The 20,357-nt window shown below is 48.0% G+C and overlaps 1 protein-coding gene across 2 annotated transcripts in view; it reads left to right on the forward strand.

Moving 5' to 3' along the window:
- The first annotated feature begins 435 nt into the window (after positions 1-435).
- NRP2 (neuropilin 2) overlaps positions 436-20,357 on the forward strand; it is a 114,408-nt gene continuing 94,486 nt past the window's right edge. For both annotated transcript variants that reach the window (XM_063095111.1, XM_063095118.1), the window contains exons 1-2: positions 436-1,285; positions 15,289-15,466. In XM_063095111.1, the coding sequence (XP_062951181.1) occupies positions 1,213-1,285; positions 15,289-15,466 (251 nt within the window). In that variant the 5' untranslated portion in view covers positions 436-1,212. The remainder of the gene's footprint in view (positions 1,286-15,288; positions 15,467-20,357) is intronic.

The raw sequence follows: 20,357 nt of genomic DNA on the forward strand, positions 1-20,357 counted from the left end.
AACGAGGATTTCCCCCGCTTCCCGCAGAGTCGCCCTCGGCCCTCGGGCGGGGGCGACGCGGCCAAGGGCAGCGCGCCCCGGAGGTGCCCGTGGGCGCCCCTTCCCCGGGGCGTTACTCCCAGGCGGCCGGACACAGAGGCACGGCGGGCAGGCCGGGGGGCGGTGCGGAGCGGGAGAGGGGCGGCTAGGGGCTGCCTGCACTTGGATCGGGCGGCGGCCCCGGGGAAGCCGCCGCGCCCCGCCCGAGCCGGGTGCCGCGGCACTGGGCTCTGCGCCGCGCGTCTCCGCGGCTGCCTCTTTAATCAGGAACACAGAAGGGGCGGGCCCTGAGCCGGCGCGTAATCGGATAGCTGTGCCGCGGCTCTGACATCCACATGCTGCTCGGCCTGAAAAGGCAGCGGGGAGCCGGAGGGGAGGCAGAGAAGGCGAGCGACGCACCCGCCCGCAGCCCGCCCCAGCACAGCCTCGGACGCGCAGACACTCGGCGAGGCGCCGGGCGAGGTGGAGGTGAGGGCGGGCGCCCGCCAACTCGGAGAGGGGCTCGCTCGCTCCCAGGCGATCCCAGCCGCCGCCGCACCAGCAGCAGCAGCAGCAGCAGCAGCTTCCTTCCTCAGACTCCCCTCGAGAGGCTGGCCAAGCGGGTGTAGCCGTTGGGGGAGGCTCCCGCTAGGGGAACCCGGCGAGGACAAGAGCAGGGCGGCCGCCTCCCACTCGGGCCGTCCGGCGTTCGGTGCCTGCGCCGCGTGTCCGTCCCGGGTGCCGGGGGACGTGTGTCAGTTTGCGCCTCTGAGATCACACAGCTGCCTCGGGGCCGTGGGATGCCCAAGGCAAGTCTCGGCTCTTATTTGTATTACTGTTCTTTTTCCGCTTGGCTTTCGGGAAATATTCGTGATGTTGTAGGATAAAGGAAATGACACTTTGAGGAACTGGAGAGAACATAGATGCGTTTTGTTTTTGAGAGGAGACCCGTCCCCTCTTCCTGGCTGGCTCCTGCTTTGCTGATTTCAGGAGCTACCCTCCTCCTGGTGAGGTGGGGATTCCAGCAAGAATAAAGGTAAAGACGGGCCGCCAAGACCCAGGAGGGAAACACTGACCATTAGAAACCTTTGCAGAAGACATTGTAAGGAAGAAAATAAGAGAGAGCGAAAACACAAAGACTTATAATTATACAAGAAACCTACAAACCCAGCTCTGGAGAAAGACTCCTCCAAAATGGATATGCTTCCTCTCACCTGGGTTTTCTTAGCTCTCTACTTTTCAGGACAAGAAGTGAGAGGCCAACCAGGTAAGCCCCTGAAAGTTTTTTTCTGTTCATTTCAACATGGTTTCCCCTTTAAATGCGACTGCTAATGCAGGGAGGTCACGCAGAATGGCACAGAAGGAGGCTCCCTCGATACTCAATAATTTAAAGAGAGATCCCAGCCGGCCCTCTCTCCAGCACCACTGCCGCTAGAACCAACTTTTCTCTCCGGCTAGGAGTGTGTGTGTGTGTTTTGAAACAGAATTTGGCGGTGTTCATATGTCACATATGGACTGAATCAAAGGTTTAAAAATACTACAAAGCCTTTGCATTACAGTTTTGGGGGATTTTTTTCCCCTGTCTTGAAGCAGAACACATCTCCCTTGAGTTTCTTCAACCTAGCCAGCGAAATATAAATCATTTGCATTCCCTCCTCTTGCTACATTGAGCAATGTTAATTGAAGGGCTTGGGAAAGACTAGTCTAGTTTTGGTTTTCAGATGATGAGATTCTTTGCAGAATGGGTGGATATGCTTCAAAATCATAGGGCTCGGGCTGGTGGAGCAAGTTGGCTTGCGGCTGAGATAGGGGCTTGGGGTTGGGCGTTGCTGGCAGTGAAGGCGGTTGGTTGTCCCTGCTCTTTCCTGCATCCATGTGTTTTCTGGGAAAGTAAATTATATGTTCTTTTGAAAATTATTATTAGATAAAACAAACTGCATGGCCCTCGAAGGTCTCTCACTCTTGTGAAGTGGTTAGAAACTTTTGAGTGGAATTTGTTCTCAACCACTGCCAAAAGCGGTATGTGGACAGACTGCAGAGATAAGCACTGCCAGGCCCGAACAGTCTGGGGCCAGCATTTGCGGGGAGTGGCAAGGGGTACGTTCCCTGAAAAGGGATCTCTGGTTTCAGGGAGTCCAGTGGGGCTTGTCCTTCCTTCCTAGGACCACTCTCCAGGGTAAGCCTCTCTTCTCTCTGAGAAGTGTCTGGAATCTGACAAAAAAAAAAAAAAACCTCTAAGCTGCTGCCACAGGTGACTGGGGATGGGAAACCATCTATGGAGGAAATAGGGAAAAGAGAGGAGAAAACAACCTTCCCAATGTGCCCTTACCCCAAGGCACTTGGAAGGTCGCAGTGGTAGGGCTAACTCCCTGCAGCCTCCTGGGCATCCCCCAGCACATCATTAGCGGGTCCTAAAGGGAAAGCTTTGAATCTGGTACTCTGGTTCTCAACCCCTCCCAGACCACACACACACACACACACACACACACACACACACACACACACACACACACACACACACACACACCCCTTACTTTAAGCTTGGGTGTTTATTTGAGGGGGAAGAAGATTCAGGAATGTCATTGCCACCCATATCAACACGTTTGCGGCTCCTTCTCTGCCATGACTGGTCTTCAGGGCAGCTGCAAATCCTATGAAAGGGATACGTTCAGGTCCCTCTTGGGGAGATTTTCTGGGTCTCCTTATTCCCTCTTGCCTTAATTCTAAGTTCCCAGCTTGAAGCGAAATTAAATTACCTCCTACAAACCTAGATGCTGCCTAAATTATGTATGTCGGTGTGATTCGCCGTGTGAGTGTGTGTCTGTGCGCGCGCGCGCCGTGAGGATGCCCACGGTATGTTATGTACTCAGGCACGGACTCCGGTAGGCCCCGGCGCGTGAGCGCGCGCACACTGGCACACACACCGGCGCGCACACGCATACAACTTCAGGTTCCGTGCGCTGTGCGGAGCGGGAGGGGTCGTGAAGACTCAGGGGCCATCTCCCACCCCAGATGTTCGCACATCTGTCCCTGAGCGCTGCGTGGAGTGTGTGTACGTGCGTGCGCGACACCCGCTCGGACCCACTCCCGCTCTACCACCTGCCGCCCGCGCTCTCTGCAGAGCCCCCTCCCATCCCAACTCCCAGCCGCGCTGCGTCACTTCCAGAGAAGCCCAGAGACGCAGAGTGCGGGGACAGGCCACCCACTACGAGGCCGCATGCAGCCTCGGACCGGGGGTGGGACCTCAGGATGGGACCCACAGCTGGGACCCGCCTGGGGTTATATTCTCCAGCTGCCCGAGAAGGCGATCGCCGGCCACGGGCTGCGCAGGCTTTCAGCCAGAGCAACCGACTGGCACCCGGGAGCTGGCAGCGGGTGGCAAAGGGTGAGGCCGAGCTAGACCTCTGACTCACCCGGTGTGCGCCAGCCCGGAGGGGACCGGGTCCAGCCGCCAACGGCTGCGGCGGAAACTGATTCCGAGAAGGAGTCAGGAGAAGGAGAGGGTAGAAGGTTCGCGCGGGGGAGAAATTGAGCCAATAACCCAGTGGTAGCGGCGCGCAGTCCCCTGGGCTGGCGGGCGGCTGGGAGGCCGCGTGGGCGCCGCGCACCAGGCTCCCCCTCTCCTAGCCACGCCGCCTGGCCAGATTTCAGCTCAGCCGCCTGCCCGCCCCCCACTCCCTTCGGGGCCCGGGGGCTCGGGGTCGCTCGACTAGCCCCTATCGGCAGCGCCCCCTCCTGCCCCCTGCGCTCCGCTCTGTGCCGCGTGCTCGCCGCGGCCCCTGAATCGGCTCTGAGGGGCAGGGGCCCGGGATCCAAGCGCTGGCCGAGCTGGGTGGCGGGAAGCCGGGCTGGGATTTCGGAGCGGAGGGCGGAGAGAGGCGGGAAGGAGCCAGCTTGAGCCGCAGGAATGCGCGCACCTTGGACGGCCTCGAGAAGCGCTGCGTGCCGAGCGCCGCCGGTGCGCTGGAACAGGTGAAGAGCGGGCTGCGCGCGGGCGTCCACGTGGTAGGGACGTGAAGGCCCCCAGCTCTCCCCTCAGCCCCCCACCCCCACCCCGGGCCGTCTCTAACGCCGCATCGATTTGTTTGGGCTACGCGGCAGAAACAGAGCCGAGCGATCCATAAACATTCTATTAGGCAAAAAATATTCCCAGAGAAAGCAGAAGCGAGGCTGAAGCCTCGGCGAAGTCGGCCGCCTCCAACTCCTCCAATCTTGTCCCCTCCTCCTCGTGACTAAGGACACCCCCAGGGAGAAGCCTGCGGCATTTCCTCGACGCTGCCCAATGCCGGAAAGTTAAGTCGCGGCTGCGGCTCTCGCCCCGGGAGAAGCCACTGCAGTCGCCGGCGAGCTCTCGCCGCCGCTCCCCAGCCGCCTCTCTCTTTGCTCTTCCACGTGAGAAGAAAAACTATTCACGGCCAATGCTTCGTTTTCACCGATTGATTTCTTTTTTATATGAACACGAGTTAATGCGCGCGAGGCGCGCTGGGATTAGAGGGCTGCCCCCACCCTTCGCCCCGGGCTGACTGCCCGCCAGTCTTTCCCACCAGGGCCCAGGTGGCCGGCGGCGGGGTGCGGGGCACCGGTAAAGCCGAGGTCCGGGGGTGGGCGGGGAAGGGGCCGTGCGGAGTGGGCCCCCTCAGGGAATCGTCCGGGGGGTGGGGGCCAATCAGCTCTCCAGACCGAGTCTGGGGGATTCTGCCCATCCGTGCTGCGGCCTCTGCGGCTCCGGCTGAATTTCTGGAAGGGTAGGGGTCCCAGCTCTGGTTTACTGGCGTGTGCTGGCTACTCGGCTCCCTCCCTCGCCTCCCGTCCTTTCGGTTTCAGACTGCGAGGAGAGCCCCCTGGCGCTAGCCATTCCCCGTCAGCGCCTGGCCTGAAACTCCCTTTTGCTAGAGTTAATCGTGATCCGCGGGGGACGGGGTTTTGCTCAGGAAATCATTCAGGTCCCGGATGGGTTTCTTCAGGTGGTGGCAACTTTCAGCCCTGACGTCCTCACCTTCGCGACACACCGCTTGGGGACAAAAGAACCCGGACCCTATAACCATCTCCCCTCCCCCCCGCCCTCGCAGGGAGAGCTTTGATCTGTGCTTGGGTTTTAACACCATTGCCATGGACACGGGCAGACTCGGTCAATTCAACCTTCCGTCTGGACTGGACGATCAGATAAGAGGTGTAAATTGGCTGTGGGAGACAGGTCTGGGTTCAAAGAGAAGCAATGACGCTCGAGGCGCCGGAAAAGGGTTTGAAGAGAGCGTCTTTTAGCCTGTCTCCCCAAAATGCAGGATGGCCACGGGCGAGCATAATAATTTGCAAGTGAAACTGTAAACTCCTAGATCCTACATAGACAGCCTGCTCTGGGCTCTGGGGACTGGTCTCATGCCCACATTAAACGTGTGCCAAGTAAACTTTTCCCAATAAGCAGCCACTGGAGGTAGCGAAGCAGCTGCCAGTGCCAACAGAGTACACAGTGCAAAACAGTGGGAAGAGGAGAGCTCCCCACAGGGCTCCAGGACAGGCCCCTACTTGTTCAAGATGTGCCTAGTAGAATTGTGAATGCCCAGGCAGCACCTCGGGTTTGGAGTTTTATGTCACCCAGTGGAGCCCTCAGACCTTAGGCCACTGGGCACTCAACTGGGAAAATGAAAGATAGGAAGGCTGCAATGATTGGAACCCAGGCTATCCAGACAGAACTCCTGCTGCCTACCAAATGGCTCTGGTCCCCTGCTGTTGAAAGTCGAGTCCACATTCTGCAAGGGAAAGATGGACTCCTATCTTCAAGACATAGAAAAAGCTCCAAGTCCGAATGCCAATTCATATGCAACAGGACACAAATACAAATAACAGTCAGGGAGGGGTCTGGGTGTCAGTAGGGAGAGACACCGTGGATTAGCTGATTCTGAGGACCCTGGTGTTTTTCATCTTACTCAGCTGTTCATTAAAGCAATCAAGAGAATGAAGTGACTTTGGGTGACCCAAGTGTGGGACAATTCTGAGTTGACAGAATTCAAGAGCCAAGTTCACTGATAAAGAGTTTTCAGAATACATTCCCCAAAGGTCTAGTTTGGGAAGACTAAGAACTAGAGATGAGATTTTCCTTTTTTAAAGGATGGAGCAAAAGAATACTACCTTTTCAATTTCTTGAACTGAGGAAAAAGGATATGAAAAGTGACATCATGGTATCATTAACATATTTGAGGTATTTTATCATTTGGCCATTATCTGCCACTGATTAATCTTTGAGGCACACCTCCTTGAGTGGCAGATATGTGTTTTGATCCCCAGACGTTAGTCATCATACCATTCCTTCCAGGTAAAGACTTAACTATTAGCTTTTTAAAAAAATTAACCCATTCCCGGTAGATGCTGCAGAAGTTTGTTCTGGAGATCCTATGAATTTTTCAAAGCTTTATCTGCCTTGATGAGAAATGGCTGAGGGCTTAATGGTTTCATTAGCTAACAGGATTCAATGGAGTTGGATTCCAGGACACAGTGGTCTTGTATCATGGCTGGCCCTCCAGGAGAAAGCATCTTCTAAAGGTTTAGGAAGCTGTCAAGTTTAGATAAGGTTGAGCTCCAATCCTATGGGACCTCGGTTGTATTAATAAGGAGAAATTAATTTTTAACCACTGGGAATGTTGCCAAATTATGTGACCTTTGGCAGACCAGCTGTGCTATAAAAATAAATCCCCCATTTCTGAAAATGCTGCTTCTATCCAGTAGAACAATAACAACGTGGCATTTAGGATAGGGAAGGGGGTTGAAAAGAAAGGAGAGAAATGAAGTTGACAAAAAAAAAAAAAGTTGCATGTTATGATACATGGTTTCAGGCCTGAGCATCCTATCCACAACCCCCTACCTCCCCACTCCCCCTGACCCCCACGCCCTGGGGTTTCCAGAACACAGGAAAGAGAGTAGGATGACAAGGAGCTGAGTGCCTGTGCGTGCAGGGAGTGGAGAAGGTGTTAAGTGCTTCCATCCCTCTCACACCCCAGCCTTGAACACATCTCTCATTGTTCACACAGATTACTGACACTGGCAGAGAAAAAAGGGTTTTCAACCAGGAAAAATGTTTGTATTTCCCTAAATGCCACCAAAAATAAGTTTGTTGCTGAGAAGTGTTAGGGGAACCGTCACTGGACTTCCCAGCTTCTGAAACCTGGGAGCCAGACCCACTGGGTTTAAAATCTAGCTCAGCCCCTTGCCAGCTCTGTGGTCCAAGTGCTCTGTGTGATCAGAGTACTTAATCTCTCTGTGCCTCAGTTGCCTTATCTGTCAAATGTGTTTGATAATAATGCCTACGTCCTAGGGCCGTTGTGCTGTGTCAGATTACATAGAATACCGTTGGGCACATAGTAAGCCTATTCTGAAGTCATTTTAAATTTTTTAAATAGCTTCAGTGGGGTTAACTGTATGACATAATCATAGAAAGCACACTATAACCAGTGTGGTAAGTTTATGTTACTATTTTGAGGGTTTTTTTTCCTTTTTTTATAAGTAAATAATTACTCCTTCTCAGCTCTTCCTCCACCAAACCTTTGTGTTTTATAAGCACTAGATTATCTCTCATCACACTGTTCTTCAGAGAAGGGTATTCTCTGCTGGATTCTCATCTTAGATTTATGTCTCCTCTTTTCATTTTTTTCCTCCTTGTTCTATTTTCAGTGTTCTCGCCTCCACTTTTTTTTTTTTTAAGTCTCTTTCTTCTTTCCTTTCCTTTTCCTCCCCTTCCATCCTTCATCACTGAAAGTGTGCTCAGCAGGGAGCACTGTGTTTAAGGCACTCTCCCGAATGTGTAATAACTTCTACTCTGGCATTAAGGCCCTTCAGCAGCTGAACTCAAAAAAGTCGTCATAAAGACAAAATAGCTTTTACCCAGCAAGACTCTTAATAATCCCATTTCCCTCTGGATCTTCATAAAAGAGTCATGATCTAATCCAGAAAAAAAAAAGGAGGGGGCTGGGAACAGCGCAAGGCAAGCTCTCTCCCTGGTAGCCTTAGGTGTAGTGGACGGGCTGAATGTACATGTTCCCGGTGCCCTCTCCCCACCTCCACAGATCCTGTGATAACCAGTGATCAGGTTCTGGAGAGTCTTTCATCGAAGAAGATAAAGGCAATTGCAAATTACTGGACCAAATGGTAATAACTGTTTGGATAAAGAAGAAAAATAAAACAGGTGTGCCCAGAGGCATATTAGGGGCCAGAGAAAGGGGGATAGGGAGGGGTTGAGTGGAGAGAGGTGAGCTGAAACCAACCAAGAGAAAACCCAATACCAGCAAATGGTTTAGTGATGAAGTAATACTTTGCACCTTCCTGGTGCTACTGACAGCAATTATTTAGAACTTGCCTTGGGGAGGGGGAGGGTCGTGGAGCAAGGGGACAAAAAAAAAAACCTCAGGTAAGTTAATTTTACTATTATTATAATTAAAATATGAGTATCCTTTGAACTTCGTTATTACTAAGGTTAGGGTGTCCTAGGAGACACAGTTCACACTAACTCTACTTTGACCTATGACTAGGCATTATTATCCCAGACAAGTTATTGAAACTCTCAATTCACCACTAAAAAACACTTGCATTTAGTAACAACTGCAGGTGGCTAGGAGCTGGAGAAGCAGAACAATTTGTGATTAGACTCAGAATTTGCAATATCTAGTGATACTTTCGGTGTTATTTTCATCAACTCTTAAGTTATTAATTCATCACATCTCATTGAGTCTGACTTCTGGGAAAGTCTCTCTGGGACTGACCCTATCAGGTTTGCCAAAGATGGATCGGAAAGGAGTCATGCCCGCAAGTTGCTGGTGGTCCAGCAGAATGGATAAGGCCATCCCAAACTCTCACACACATTAAAAGACACTAAAGATCTTCAGCCTTTGAGATACAGAGAGGGGAAAGATTACTCATGGAAGGGCAGAGGTGGTATCTGAGCCTGGATTGAGAGAATAGATGGGATTTAGAAATGGGAAAGGGGAGGGTGGGAGAAGAGAAATGGATGCTGGGTTTGTTTGGGGAACGCTCAGAAGCTGCAGTTTAGAAAGTGCGGTAGGAAATAATTGCAAATAAGGTTAGAAATAATAGTTTGGGCTCGATGCAAGGCCCAAATTGCCAAGCCAAGGGGTTTGTGTTTCATTTGCTAACCAATGGGGAGCCATTGATATTTCAACATAAGCTTCGGTTAATCAAAATAAATGAAAAAAAATATTATATTACCTTTTTTCTCCTTTGGTTTTTGGAAAGACCTCAAAATTATTCTTGTTTCCTTCCCCAAATGTCTGTTAAAATGGTCAGGAATTGTAATCCCAGATCTCTCATCAATGGCATCAAAATTGCATTTGCAATGAGGGCTGGAAAAGAGCGGACATAAATATAAACTAATAATATTATATCGGCTGCCCTATTGGAATTGCATTTGTTTATGATATAAGATGACAAATAACAAGGTTACCACAGGTGGCATGATTCGAGGTCGGGGGAGGTAATCGCATCAAACTTACATTTTACCGATTAAATGAGGGTTCATTTTTAGAATCCAGATTGAGGGTTAGAGACGGTTCAAAAGGCCCTATTTCCAGACTCAATTCCAGTTCTCTTCTTGGGGAATTCATTGGAGGTGTCTTAGAAGAGGGAGTTTGCTTCATTCCTCACTCTTTCCCATGCTTATGTGCTGGTTTCCTCTCCTGCTCTCTGGTTCCCTCTCTTCTTCCCTCCCAGACAGTTCTTTTATTCAGATTTTGAACTTTATCACTGCAAAAGTTCATAGGGATTTCCATTTGCTGTGCCTTTAGGAGTGCATCATTCACTGCCACCCGGCCCCATAAATTGAACAGATTGCATCCCTTCCCAGTTGCCTTAGGAAGTGGTCAAACAGTCGCATTCCTGGGCTGATGGATTGGCTCATTTCTTCCCAGCTTAAGCCAAGATACAGATTTTATGAGACTGTCTTGTGACCTGCTGAAGTCGCTTTGAATAAAACAAAATCCAGCCTCAGCTCACAGAAATAACTCTTAAAAAGCAGCTTATCCTCGGGTTGGTGAGCAAAATTTGTTTAAAACCCTGAGCAAAGTACTCAGATAATTTGGGTGAGGGATTTGAAGAAACTCCTTTTGGTCTTTTTTTTCATGCATCTCTATTGTTGACATGCTCACACACAGAACTGTGTATCCATAATATTTATAAATATGCAGCCACAGACCCAGTTAAGAAAAGAAACTCACGTCAGTAGAGCTAATGTGATTAAAAGAGACATTTGAACTCTCCATAATGCAAGACAGGCATGTTCATCTGAAGAATCCTGGAGTTTTGTTCCAGGCTTACCAAGCACATAAAGTGGGGTTAACACCTTGAATAAATGTCTTATTGTCTAGGAGAGTAGAGAATCTTTTGAATTTTGGTTCAATCCGTGGGCTATAGGATTTTTTCCCACCTTACTGTTTAGGGGAGTAGAGAATCTTTTGAATTTTTGGTTCAATCCATGGGCTATAGGATCTTTTCCCACCTCATTACACAGGCTTTGAATTTTAGAACTGGGACAGACCTTTAGAAAACTCAGGGTTGTTTTCTGACTTACCGAAGGTCACACCACTTGTCAGTGGTGAGGCCAGCCTCGATTACAAGGTTTCTTAATCCTTGTCCATTGCTGTTTCCAGTAACCTGCCCTAGTGGAGTAAGTTACATGGCAAGGTGACAACCTTCTCTCTTTTTAGGTAGGAGAGTTTCTTCTTTGCCTTGCTAAATAATTAAATGAAAACAATGTTGTGAAACTAGGGACAGGATGGTATTATGCTGTGGATAAAGAAGAAATTATAAAGTAAATAAAGTGTCTTACTTTCAGGGGAAATGAGACTGACTGCTTTTCTCCACCAAGTGCTCTCAGTTATATGTAAGAAACTGATATCTCCTAATCCTTCTACTCTTTGTTTTTTCCCTGTCATTTTAAAGTAACAGGGGGACTAAGATCTAGTTTAGTGGGTTCCAGGAAGCCTTGATGAAATTGCAGCGGAGCCCCTGCAGAGATGAGAGAAGGACTGGACCCTACACCACTTCTGCCTACCCTCCTTCCCACCATCCAAGAACAGCTCCCCTTTTATTTGCTCAGTACACTGGGGTTCGGAGTAGAGTTTTGTTCTAGCCAAAAAACATAAATAAAAAGTACCACTTAAAAAAAATTTTTTTATACACACCTAATTCAATCCACTCATTGAATAACAGTGTTGGAAGCTGAGACCCAGGAAGGTCACACTGAGTTAAGAACCAGGCGCTACCTCCCCTCCTTTGCTAATATCAAACCCTCCCTTTCCTGGTAACCCAGTCCCATTACCTCAGACTCACCTTTGACAGCAACCTGACTCTAATCCCACATCCAGCCAGCCACCGAGTTTCTCTGTTTTTTGCCAAGGACTTTTTCCTTCAGGTCAACCAAACTGAGGGATCCGATTGTTCTTTTACCTTGAGATTGCGCCCATTGCCTGTTGTCACCAAACTCTGGCTGTTGTGAAGTAAGCCACTGTAATTCTGGTCATTTGAAAGTCTTCGCTACAGTCAGGCTTTTGGTTTTTAGCAATATTATTGTCAAGTTCAAGCCAGGCAGTGTTTTTTTAAAACAAGGCCAATTGAATTTTCCTAGAAGGCAGGCTAGATTTTTAAAAGATCTTCTTTGACCCCTTAATACTTCCTAAAAATCAACAATTACCAAAGAACCAGTGATTTGTCTTGAATTGGGTTCTGTAGGAGGGTAAGTTCCTAAGCGAAAGGGTACAAAATCCCTTTACCTTATCCAGGGCCATGGTACCCCTAGGCAGCATCAGGTGATGCTTCAGCTACCAGCAAGGAGAGGACATCTGAGGGGGGTAAAAAGTGTGACAAAAATTTTAAAACAGTCTGATATTTTGTATTTGAAATCAAATCATCTAAGTAGTCCTTAAAATCACCTAAGTAGTTATTACGAGGGGAAAATCAGAACTTTGCGACTTTAGAACTGTGTATTCTTTTTATTTCAAATTCCATCAGAGGTGTCTCCTACACTCTTTCATCGCTGTGCCTCTGAGGTCTTTATCTGACCTGACCTGACTCATCATCCCTTAGGCTTCCCTCCCAGATGGGGGAGAAAACTGCTCTGAACAGTTTAGGCCTGGGTTTTGCTACTTCTAGTTGGGAAACACATTTGCCCCAGGTGAAAGGTATTCAAGAAATAGTTGGAGAATGAAGTCCCTTGTCAACTCACCAAACAGGCTCAGTAGCTCAAACTTCAACAGGGTCAATTTCCCCCCTGAATATGGAGATTGGCCTTAAGGGGTTTGCCCTTGAGTTCAACTGTCCTTTGGCTTGGCTTGGCTCGACTCCTGTGAAACAGGACAGAAAGCATTTATGGAGTTCGTTTTGGAACACAATAAAGGCCTACAAAGTAATGGATGGTATAGCTCTTCAGAAGAAATTCTGGCTAATTTCTACTGGGGCATGTTTGTATTTGACAAATGAAGGGTCCCCAACTCTGGAAATGAAAGATCAATTACCAAGAGGAGATGGAGAAGGATTAAGTGTGTTTTCTTTACAATTTTTACTGATGTATTTTAGGAATTTGGTTCTCTCCAAGATAAATAGAGACAGAAATTCTAGTATTTATCTTTGTGGATATACGTCTGTGCAAATGATGTGTGATATTTTATGAGAAGGTGTGAACGTGTGTACAGGACTGAAGTGTGAATTACTGATATGTATATGTAATTGATGTATGTGCACCATCTATGTGTGTGTTTCTGAGTGTGAATGCAATCCAAACAAAAATGTGAGTTTATGAATGTTTGGGTACTGAAAAGGTTAAGCACACACAACCGAAGGAGATGTTTTAATGAGTTCTTGGGTATTTTAATAAGTGCCGTGATTTTCTTTAGATAAAGAAAGGACAGGAAAAAGAAATGGGCTACTCCTTTTTCTTTTGGTTAAATAAAATTTTAACAGAAGTAGAAAGTGCAGACTATCAGCTATAGAATATATGTGGTTTAAATTATTTTTTGTAGTGGGGAAATAATCACTCCTAGTGTGGATGAGAAATGAAACCTTCCTATGAAGAATTTTCCTGTCTTTACTGCTGATCTGTGTGCCTGGTCTAATTACTAAAAGCTTAAATCTGGAGTGTGGGGAATTGAGGGAAGAAGTTCCTCTTTCAAGAGTAATTGGAGAGAAGCAGGCAGGGGTGGGGAGAGCAGGGAGAGAGGGTGGATAATGTGGAAACCTTAACAGTTACTAAACAGGAGCTTGGCTCAGATTTCCTGTGATGAGTTCTAAGGCAAAAAGTGTGGTTTGGGTGAGTTGGTGACCAAGCTGTAGTTTTCTGCAAAATAGCTGGTAGAGGAGCTGGACTCAGTAGAAAATTCCCTCTTCTGCTGGTTTGGTAGGAGCAGCTGGTGATCTAAGTCCCCATACCTTGGCCTCCTCACAGAGCCACTCTCAGCCCCATGTCACAGGCATGAGCCAGGACCAGTAGGCCACAACTTTCCCAGCCTGGGTGAGTGGTGTGGTCACCTGGAAAGCCCGTGAGCATTGGCTGCAGAGTAATGGACACTGGGCCTCACTGCTGACCTTATCTGTGTCTGGGTGGGAGGATGGGCACATTGTCCTCCTGGACTGGGTCATTAAGTGACCCAGGTGCAGGTCATTAAGTAGAGGATGAGGTGGTGGCTGCTGGCTTGAGGAAATGGTCTGCTTTTGTTTTCCACCCAGTAGGAAGTGGACCTGAATCCATTAGATTCTGGGCAGTTCAACATGACACAGTTTGAGCTCCTGGAGGCTCAATGCCGAAAATGCTACTTGTGTAGATTTGTGTCCCAACTGCCATTGTGCACTGTGCCCATCTTTTATGCATTTAAAGCCTGTCAGGCTGGTAATCTAAAGCAGAGGTCTGGAAGACAGTAATGCCAACAGACAAGGGGAATAGTAAAGTGCACCTGTAGAGTTAAAAAATGCATGACCTGTTCCCTCAAAGAGTGAACACAGGAGAAAGACCCCATCCTGGAGGGTGGCTGCTGAGCCGTAATACATAATTCACAGGCCCATGCTGCTCCATGCAGATGGCAATATTAAATCGTGATTGATGCTAAGAGACGCACACGTCTCAGGAAGGTCTCCAAGAGGCTTCTGAATATTTCCAAGTCTCTTGTGCCTTTCCATCTTCTGTTCTACTGTGGTGTTAAGCAAAGCCCCCCATTTCTCAAGAACCCCTGCTAGGGACTGCAGAAATTTGCTCTCAAATAGATGAGATTCTTCAAATGTCATCACCTACCTTTCCTGCCTTTGAAGGTCACCTCCTTCCCTCCTGGCCCACATAAAGCTGTTTACCTCCAGCCAGGCACTGTTGGGCAGTGGGAGCCAGCTACTCCCCTGCAGCCACCTTCCAAACAGCTGGATATGGCTGGACAAAGCAGCAGCACACTCTGGTGGTGGTGACCAGGCAGGAGGGACAGTGGACAGAGAGCATGGAAAAAGCACAGGAGTCCATTCAGCACAAAGTATATTTGTCGAAATTCTGAGGTCAGAGCCAGTGGATTCTCCAGTACAGATTTTTCTACTCCATGTATAATGAAATAATAAATCAAATTTGTGGTGTATGTGGAATTAAATGTTTGGGGGTTTTGCTTTTTCTTTAAAAAGAAAAAAAAAAAAAAAAAAGCTGAAATCACCCTCGAGGGCCTGTTCTGGCCCAAAGCTGAAAGTGCTTCCTCTGCACCACGTGTAATTGTTACCAGGCTCCTTTGTGGGTCGGCACCACAAAACCACTGTTGTCAGTTGCTGGAGCCTTGACTGCTGGCTGCCTGGGCTGGGCTGGGAGACAGCAAATAAAATGAAGGATTTATGAGATAAAGATAGAGATGGGAGATTTGAACGAACAGAGGAAGATCAGCCAGGAAAAGGCAGAGAGGCATGTTAAGTTTGCAGCCTTTTTGTTTTTTTAATCTTAGACCATGTAATTTGGAATATTTATGACCATGTTCTGGAATACTTTCATTTGTGTGTGTGTGTGTGTGTGTGTGTGTGTATGCGTGTGTGTGTGTGTGTGCGTGTGTGTGTGTGTGTAGACGGGTGAGTAGGAGGAGGGATGAGCTGAAATAATCTCTTCCACTGAATGAGTAAGTAGGTTAGTCTTCTGGACTGCCATAAAAGGTCTGTAAAATAGTTTTAATCAGCCACTGGTAGGGAAGAGAAGCAGGGAGAGGGGGAAAAAAGAAGGCTGTAACAAAGACGAAAAAAAGTTCTCTGGATTGTTGCTTTCTCTTTCAGACCCACCCTGTGGAGGTCGTTTGAATTCCAAAGATGCTGGCTACATCACCTCTCCCGGTTACCCCCAGGATTACCCCTCCCACCAGAACTGCGAGTGGATTGTTTACGCCCCTGAACCCAACCAGAAGATTGTCCTCAACTTCAATCCTCACTTCGAAATCGAGAAGCACGACTGCAAGTAAGCATTATCCTGTTCCCCTGGGGTATCCTATCCATAGACTCACACTCCCCCTGACACATGCTCACAGCCCCCCACCCCCTACCCATGCTCTTGTCACTGTCACCCAATGGCAGCACCCCTCACCCCAGGAACTCTTGCTAACCAGTGGTGGATCCTGGCACCAGACCTCAAGATGTCACTCTCTTTCGAGGGAAATAAAGTCCTGGTTGATCCCATAGTATGGAGGAAAGAGCCTTCTCAAGTGAAGAGTGTGAAGAATGCACCTTATCTTCAAAAGCTGGCAGTGGAGGAGAATTTCCATGTGGAGGCAGGGTGGTCTACAAAACCTCACCTCCTGACTTTGGGATTTACCTTCCCCATGGAGAGCTCCCCATTTCCACTGCCGCCACATGTAGGAATCCCACCAGCTTCCTTAATAAAATAGTAGCTGAATCCCCAAGTGGAGATTTCCTCTGCATCCAGCCGTGGAGGATCAGTGTGTTATTTTATGAAGTGGCAGCTGGTTTCCTTATATAGAGACTAAAAACTCTTAAGTCTGTACGGGTAGGTCTTAGCTTCGTATTGATTCTTGATATCTGAGCTGCACAGGTTATAGTCTTGAAGCTGATGTTATGGATTTTTTTAGCAAACACTGCTCTAGTGGTTTTACAAATATTAATCTATTCAATTCTCACAACGGCCCTGGCAGGTTGGTGTCATTATAGTCTCCATTTTGCAGATGAGAAAACCAAAGTACAGAGAGATTAAATCAGTCAACTGAAGTGACTTGGCTGGTCTTACAACGTAACATCCAAGGTGGTTCTGCCGCCTTGGAACTGTGTGGCTTAGGAGATATGAAGTGGACATTTAGACATTTGACTGCTTTAGAAATGACACATAACATTGAGGTTTCTGTAAGTTAAGGTGGGGAAGCAGGCAGCGTTATAAAGTCAAGAATGTGAATGTGGGGCCGAGCCCGTGGCGCACTCAGTAGAGTGCTGCGCTGGGAGCGCGGCAACGCTCCCGCCGCGGGTTCGGATCCTATATAAGAATGACCAGTGCACTCACTGGCTGAGTGCCGGTCACGAAAAAACGACAAAGAAAAAAAAAAAAAAAGAATGTGAATGTGCTTTTTACAGTCTAGTGAGCTCGAACCTAAAGTCTTTCCTCATTGAAACAAAAGTGAGAGTTTTCTGTGCAGAAGAGAATGTGCCAATGATTATATTCTGCTCCAAACAAGTGCCCACAGCGTGCTCTGATAGGTGTTCAGTGCTCCCGTATGATTAATAAATAGTCTGAGCATTCCTTCTGACCAAGGCATTGTAAGTACTGAACAATTAATAACGGGGCCAGCTGGCAGGACAGGTACAAGGGCGGAGGCGAAACTTCTGGCCTTCGTTTCTGAGTAGGCCTAGGTTCAGGCCAGTGCTTCCTCATGGAGGAAATAAGGCCCTACTCGCACTAAACTGTGGGGCTCAGTGAATTGATGCCATTATTATCCTCCTGGGACTACTTTGCACCTATGTGATGGTTTTCTCTGAACAAGATGTAGTCTTTGTCGGATACTGAAGGGTTACCCAGATGGATGCCTCATGTGACAAAGAGTCATAAGATGGAGTTTCTAATCCCAGATCCACTCTTGACTCAATGAGTGACACAGGGCAACTCATCAGTTCCTCTTTGTCTAAGTTAAATGCACACCCTGGATACATTTGCTCAGCATCTCAAGGCTTCCCATTCCCTAACAGTGAACTTTACCAAGAGTTTCTGTTAGAAGAGCTTCTGTATAAGGCATTCTGGGTTCCTTGGGCTGGGCTGCAGAAGTTTGGCACAAACTGAAGCATAATATACAGAGAGCTTGGGTCTGAGCTCAGAGAAATTTGACTGCACACCTCTCTCGACTGAGGGCCAAATTCCATTATGCTTATGCCAGCAAATCTCTCAGGGAAATTGCCACGAGGTCATCTTATATATATTTGTAGTGGCAGAGGGAGAAGGCATGATTTTGGGAAGGAAAAACTTGGGAGGTAGTGAGTGTGGCTTAAAACATGTTGGGAAGTCCAAAAGGCCAGAAAAACATGCTCCTGCCCGGCTTTGGGCTGCATGGTACGCCTTCCCCTCATAAGACTCAGCCCCAGGGATGGGGAGAACTCAGGTGGCTGGAGCCTCTGACAGCAGAAGTGACAAAGACACTGCCCCTTGCTGGAGTTGGAGAACGGAAGCAGGCCAGTGACAGGGGATCTCCTGGCTTATCATCCTCACTAAGTAGCTTCCTGTTTTGCTCCTCACTTCCCTATCCCATGCTTCTGGCTTGAACTTAAAAGGTCAGAAAGGTCAGAAAAAAATCTTTCTGGGGTCTGTTTTCCCCAATGCCATGTTGTCAGAAAGGCTCTGTTGGGATTAAGTCTTATCTACTTACCCTTGTCTTTAATTCTCTCTCTTCCTCCCCTATTTCTCTCTCTCTTATTAATTTTTGTATTTAGAAGGACACATTTGGTTCTCTCAGCCTCTCAGTGTTCAAGGTATTTTTGACATTTGCCCCTGGCCATTTGCATTCAGAATCATTGGGCTTCCCCCTCCCCACTGCCTTATTTTAATTTCTTGTAAAGGAGACAATTAATCTAATTGAAGTCCTGGAAGTTCTTTTTTGTTCCTGCTCTCCTTCCCTCTTATTCTCTCTTGCATACTTCGTTTTCATTCCAAGGGAACTCCTGGGTTTGGAAAGCACTTACTATAACAGAGAATTAGCCTCTTTTTTCCTTTCATTTTCAGTGCATGTTTCAAATTGGATTTGGCTCTCAAGACCCATAAGGGGGATGCTTCCCAAAAGCAAACTGCCTAAAATGTCCTTGTGATGACAGTGCAGCAGCAACACCCTACTAAAAAGGGGAAATGAGTAAGAAAGTCAGGAAAAACAGCCAGCCCAGCTGTGGGGAAGGGGCAGCCAGCAGCATTCCTGCCCTCAGGTTTTCTCTTCTTTCTCTGTGCAGGATTAACTGCAAAGATTGCCCCATGACCTGGAAACGGGGCTCTGATAGGAAAGGATTATCCTGGGCAGTGGCCTCTAAATCCTTGGATCTCTGTACCTTGAAATGTACATCCCAAAGGTTGAAGCCGTTGTTGAGTAAACCCCAGACAGACCTTTTCCCCTAACTGCTGCCTGTTAATTTTATTCCATGTGAGTTTGCTGTCTGCTTGGAAAATTTCGCTCACAAGCCTCAGCTTTCACTAAGTCAGTGCAACCCAGGGCCACAATCTCTGGTGAGCTTCCTTGACTCCCCGCTCCAGCCTCTCACAGGGATCCAAACCCTGAGCAACCACAGGCTGTTCTGGGGCCTGGTCAGCAGCTGTGGGCAGGAATCAGAGGTCACGTGGCACTGCCAAATTCCTGTGGCCGAGGGATGAGAGGGCTTAGGGCCATCTGGGCGAACGGAGAGAAGTCTCTTTCCCTGTGGAGTGGGGATGCTGGGATGCTACTGCTACTTGGGCAGACAGAGGCCTTTTGCTTGAGTCATCAGCCAGCAGGCTGAGTGTTATGGTTTGAGAAGCACACACACTAAGTGGAGCATTCTTTCCATCTCTAAAATTTTAAATAAATGTATTTTTTAAAACACCCACCTGCGAATGATACACAGCTTATTCATGAGTCCTCCAGCAGGCAGTCTCACCCAGGCAAGAGGCTCCAACAAATAAAACCAAAATCAGGAGTCTGGGTCCTTTTAAGAACTGGTCATTTTCAGGTAGATATCTTGAAAAACATGTTTCAGAAAGTGCAAGAGCCAGTAGGAAGACTTGAAAGAACATTTCTTAGGCTAACAACCTCACAAGGACATCTGCACTAATGATTTGGATGTCTTATGTTCAGTGTAATATCCCATTTATCATATATCATTGATGCACAGTAAATTAGCAACCGTGTTAGGAGCTTTGTCCTTTGACATAGGAAAGTTTGAAACTATTTTCTGTGAGTACTCTCGCTGTCACTTCCTGTTATGAGTATGCCTGCCAGAGAAGTGGCCTCTTCTCCTGCCTTGTTTTTATTTTTATCATGTATATCAATTTTGCTTCAGAGGTCTTGCTCTCTATTGAGAAATTTGATTCTGGGGTCTAAGCTTTGCCTCAAGTCCATGCAATCCCAGGGCCAGCATTTCTAGTATGCTTCAGTCAGGCAAGCTCACCACAGAGGAAGGACTGGGGTGAGATCCCCAAGTGACAGAGTGTAAGAGCAACAGCGCATGAGTGGAGTTCTCAACACTAATTTAGCTGCTCGTGATCTTTTCTTCTGAATTTCCCATCCCCCAGATAATGGATATTTAAGGTTTGGGATATTTGGCCTCTAAGTGTCCTAGATAAATAAGGTGCTCTTCTGTTTATTTATAGCCGGAGGGGCCCTCTAAATCTGAGAAGATGTGTCTATTTCTCCCAAAGTAGGGGAATATCTTAGAAAGGTAGCAGTTTCCCAGCTTGCTAAATTGACCACAGTAAACAGAGGGAACGGACCAGACCTCAGTGAACTGGCCTCTCCCCATCCAGCCAACCCACAGTGTTTCCCTGTGCTCAGTAAACACCCTCCTCTCCAGTTAAAGTACCAAATACAATCTTACGTCTGCATGAGCCCCCTGGTTCCCAGTCCTCAGACTCTCTGTCCTTCCCCCCGCCCCCTGCTTCGCTCTGCAGAGTCCAGTGCACACCCCCTCCTCTTTCCCTCAGTCTCTTTGCTCCGTCCAGTTCTCCATTATCGGCCTCTACTCTGAACTCCCAGAGCATTTGATATGACCCAAGTTGCTTACTTCTTGTTCATGTGTGATCATCTTGTGTTCTGAGCATGTAAATTCTCCGAGGGCACAGATCACATATTGCATTTCTCTAGTCCTACAGCACCTAGTCCTGAAAGGTGCTAAGCAGGTGT

This window comes from Cynocephalus volans, chromosome 1, assembly GCF_027409185.1.
Source record: "Cynocephalus volans isolate mCynVol1 chromosome 1, mCynVol1.pri, whole genome shotgun sequence".
Lineage (NCBI taxonomy): Eukaryota > Metazoa > Chordata > Mammalia > Dermoptera > Cynocephalidae > Cynocephalus > Cynocephalus volans.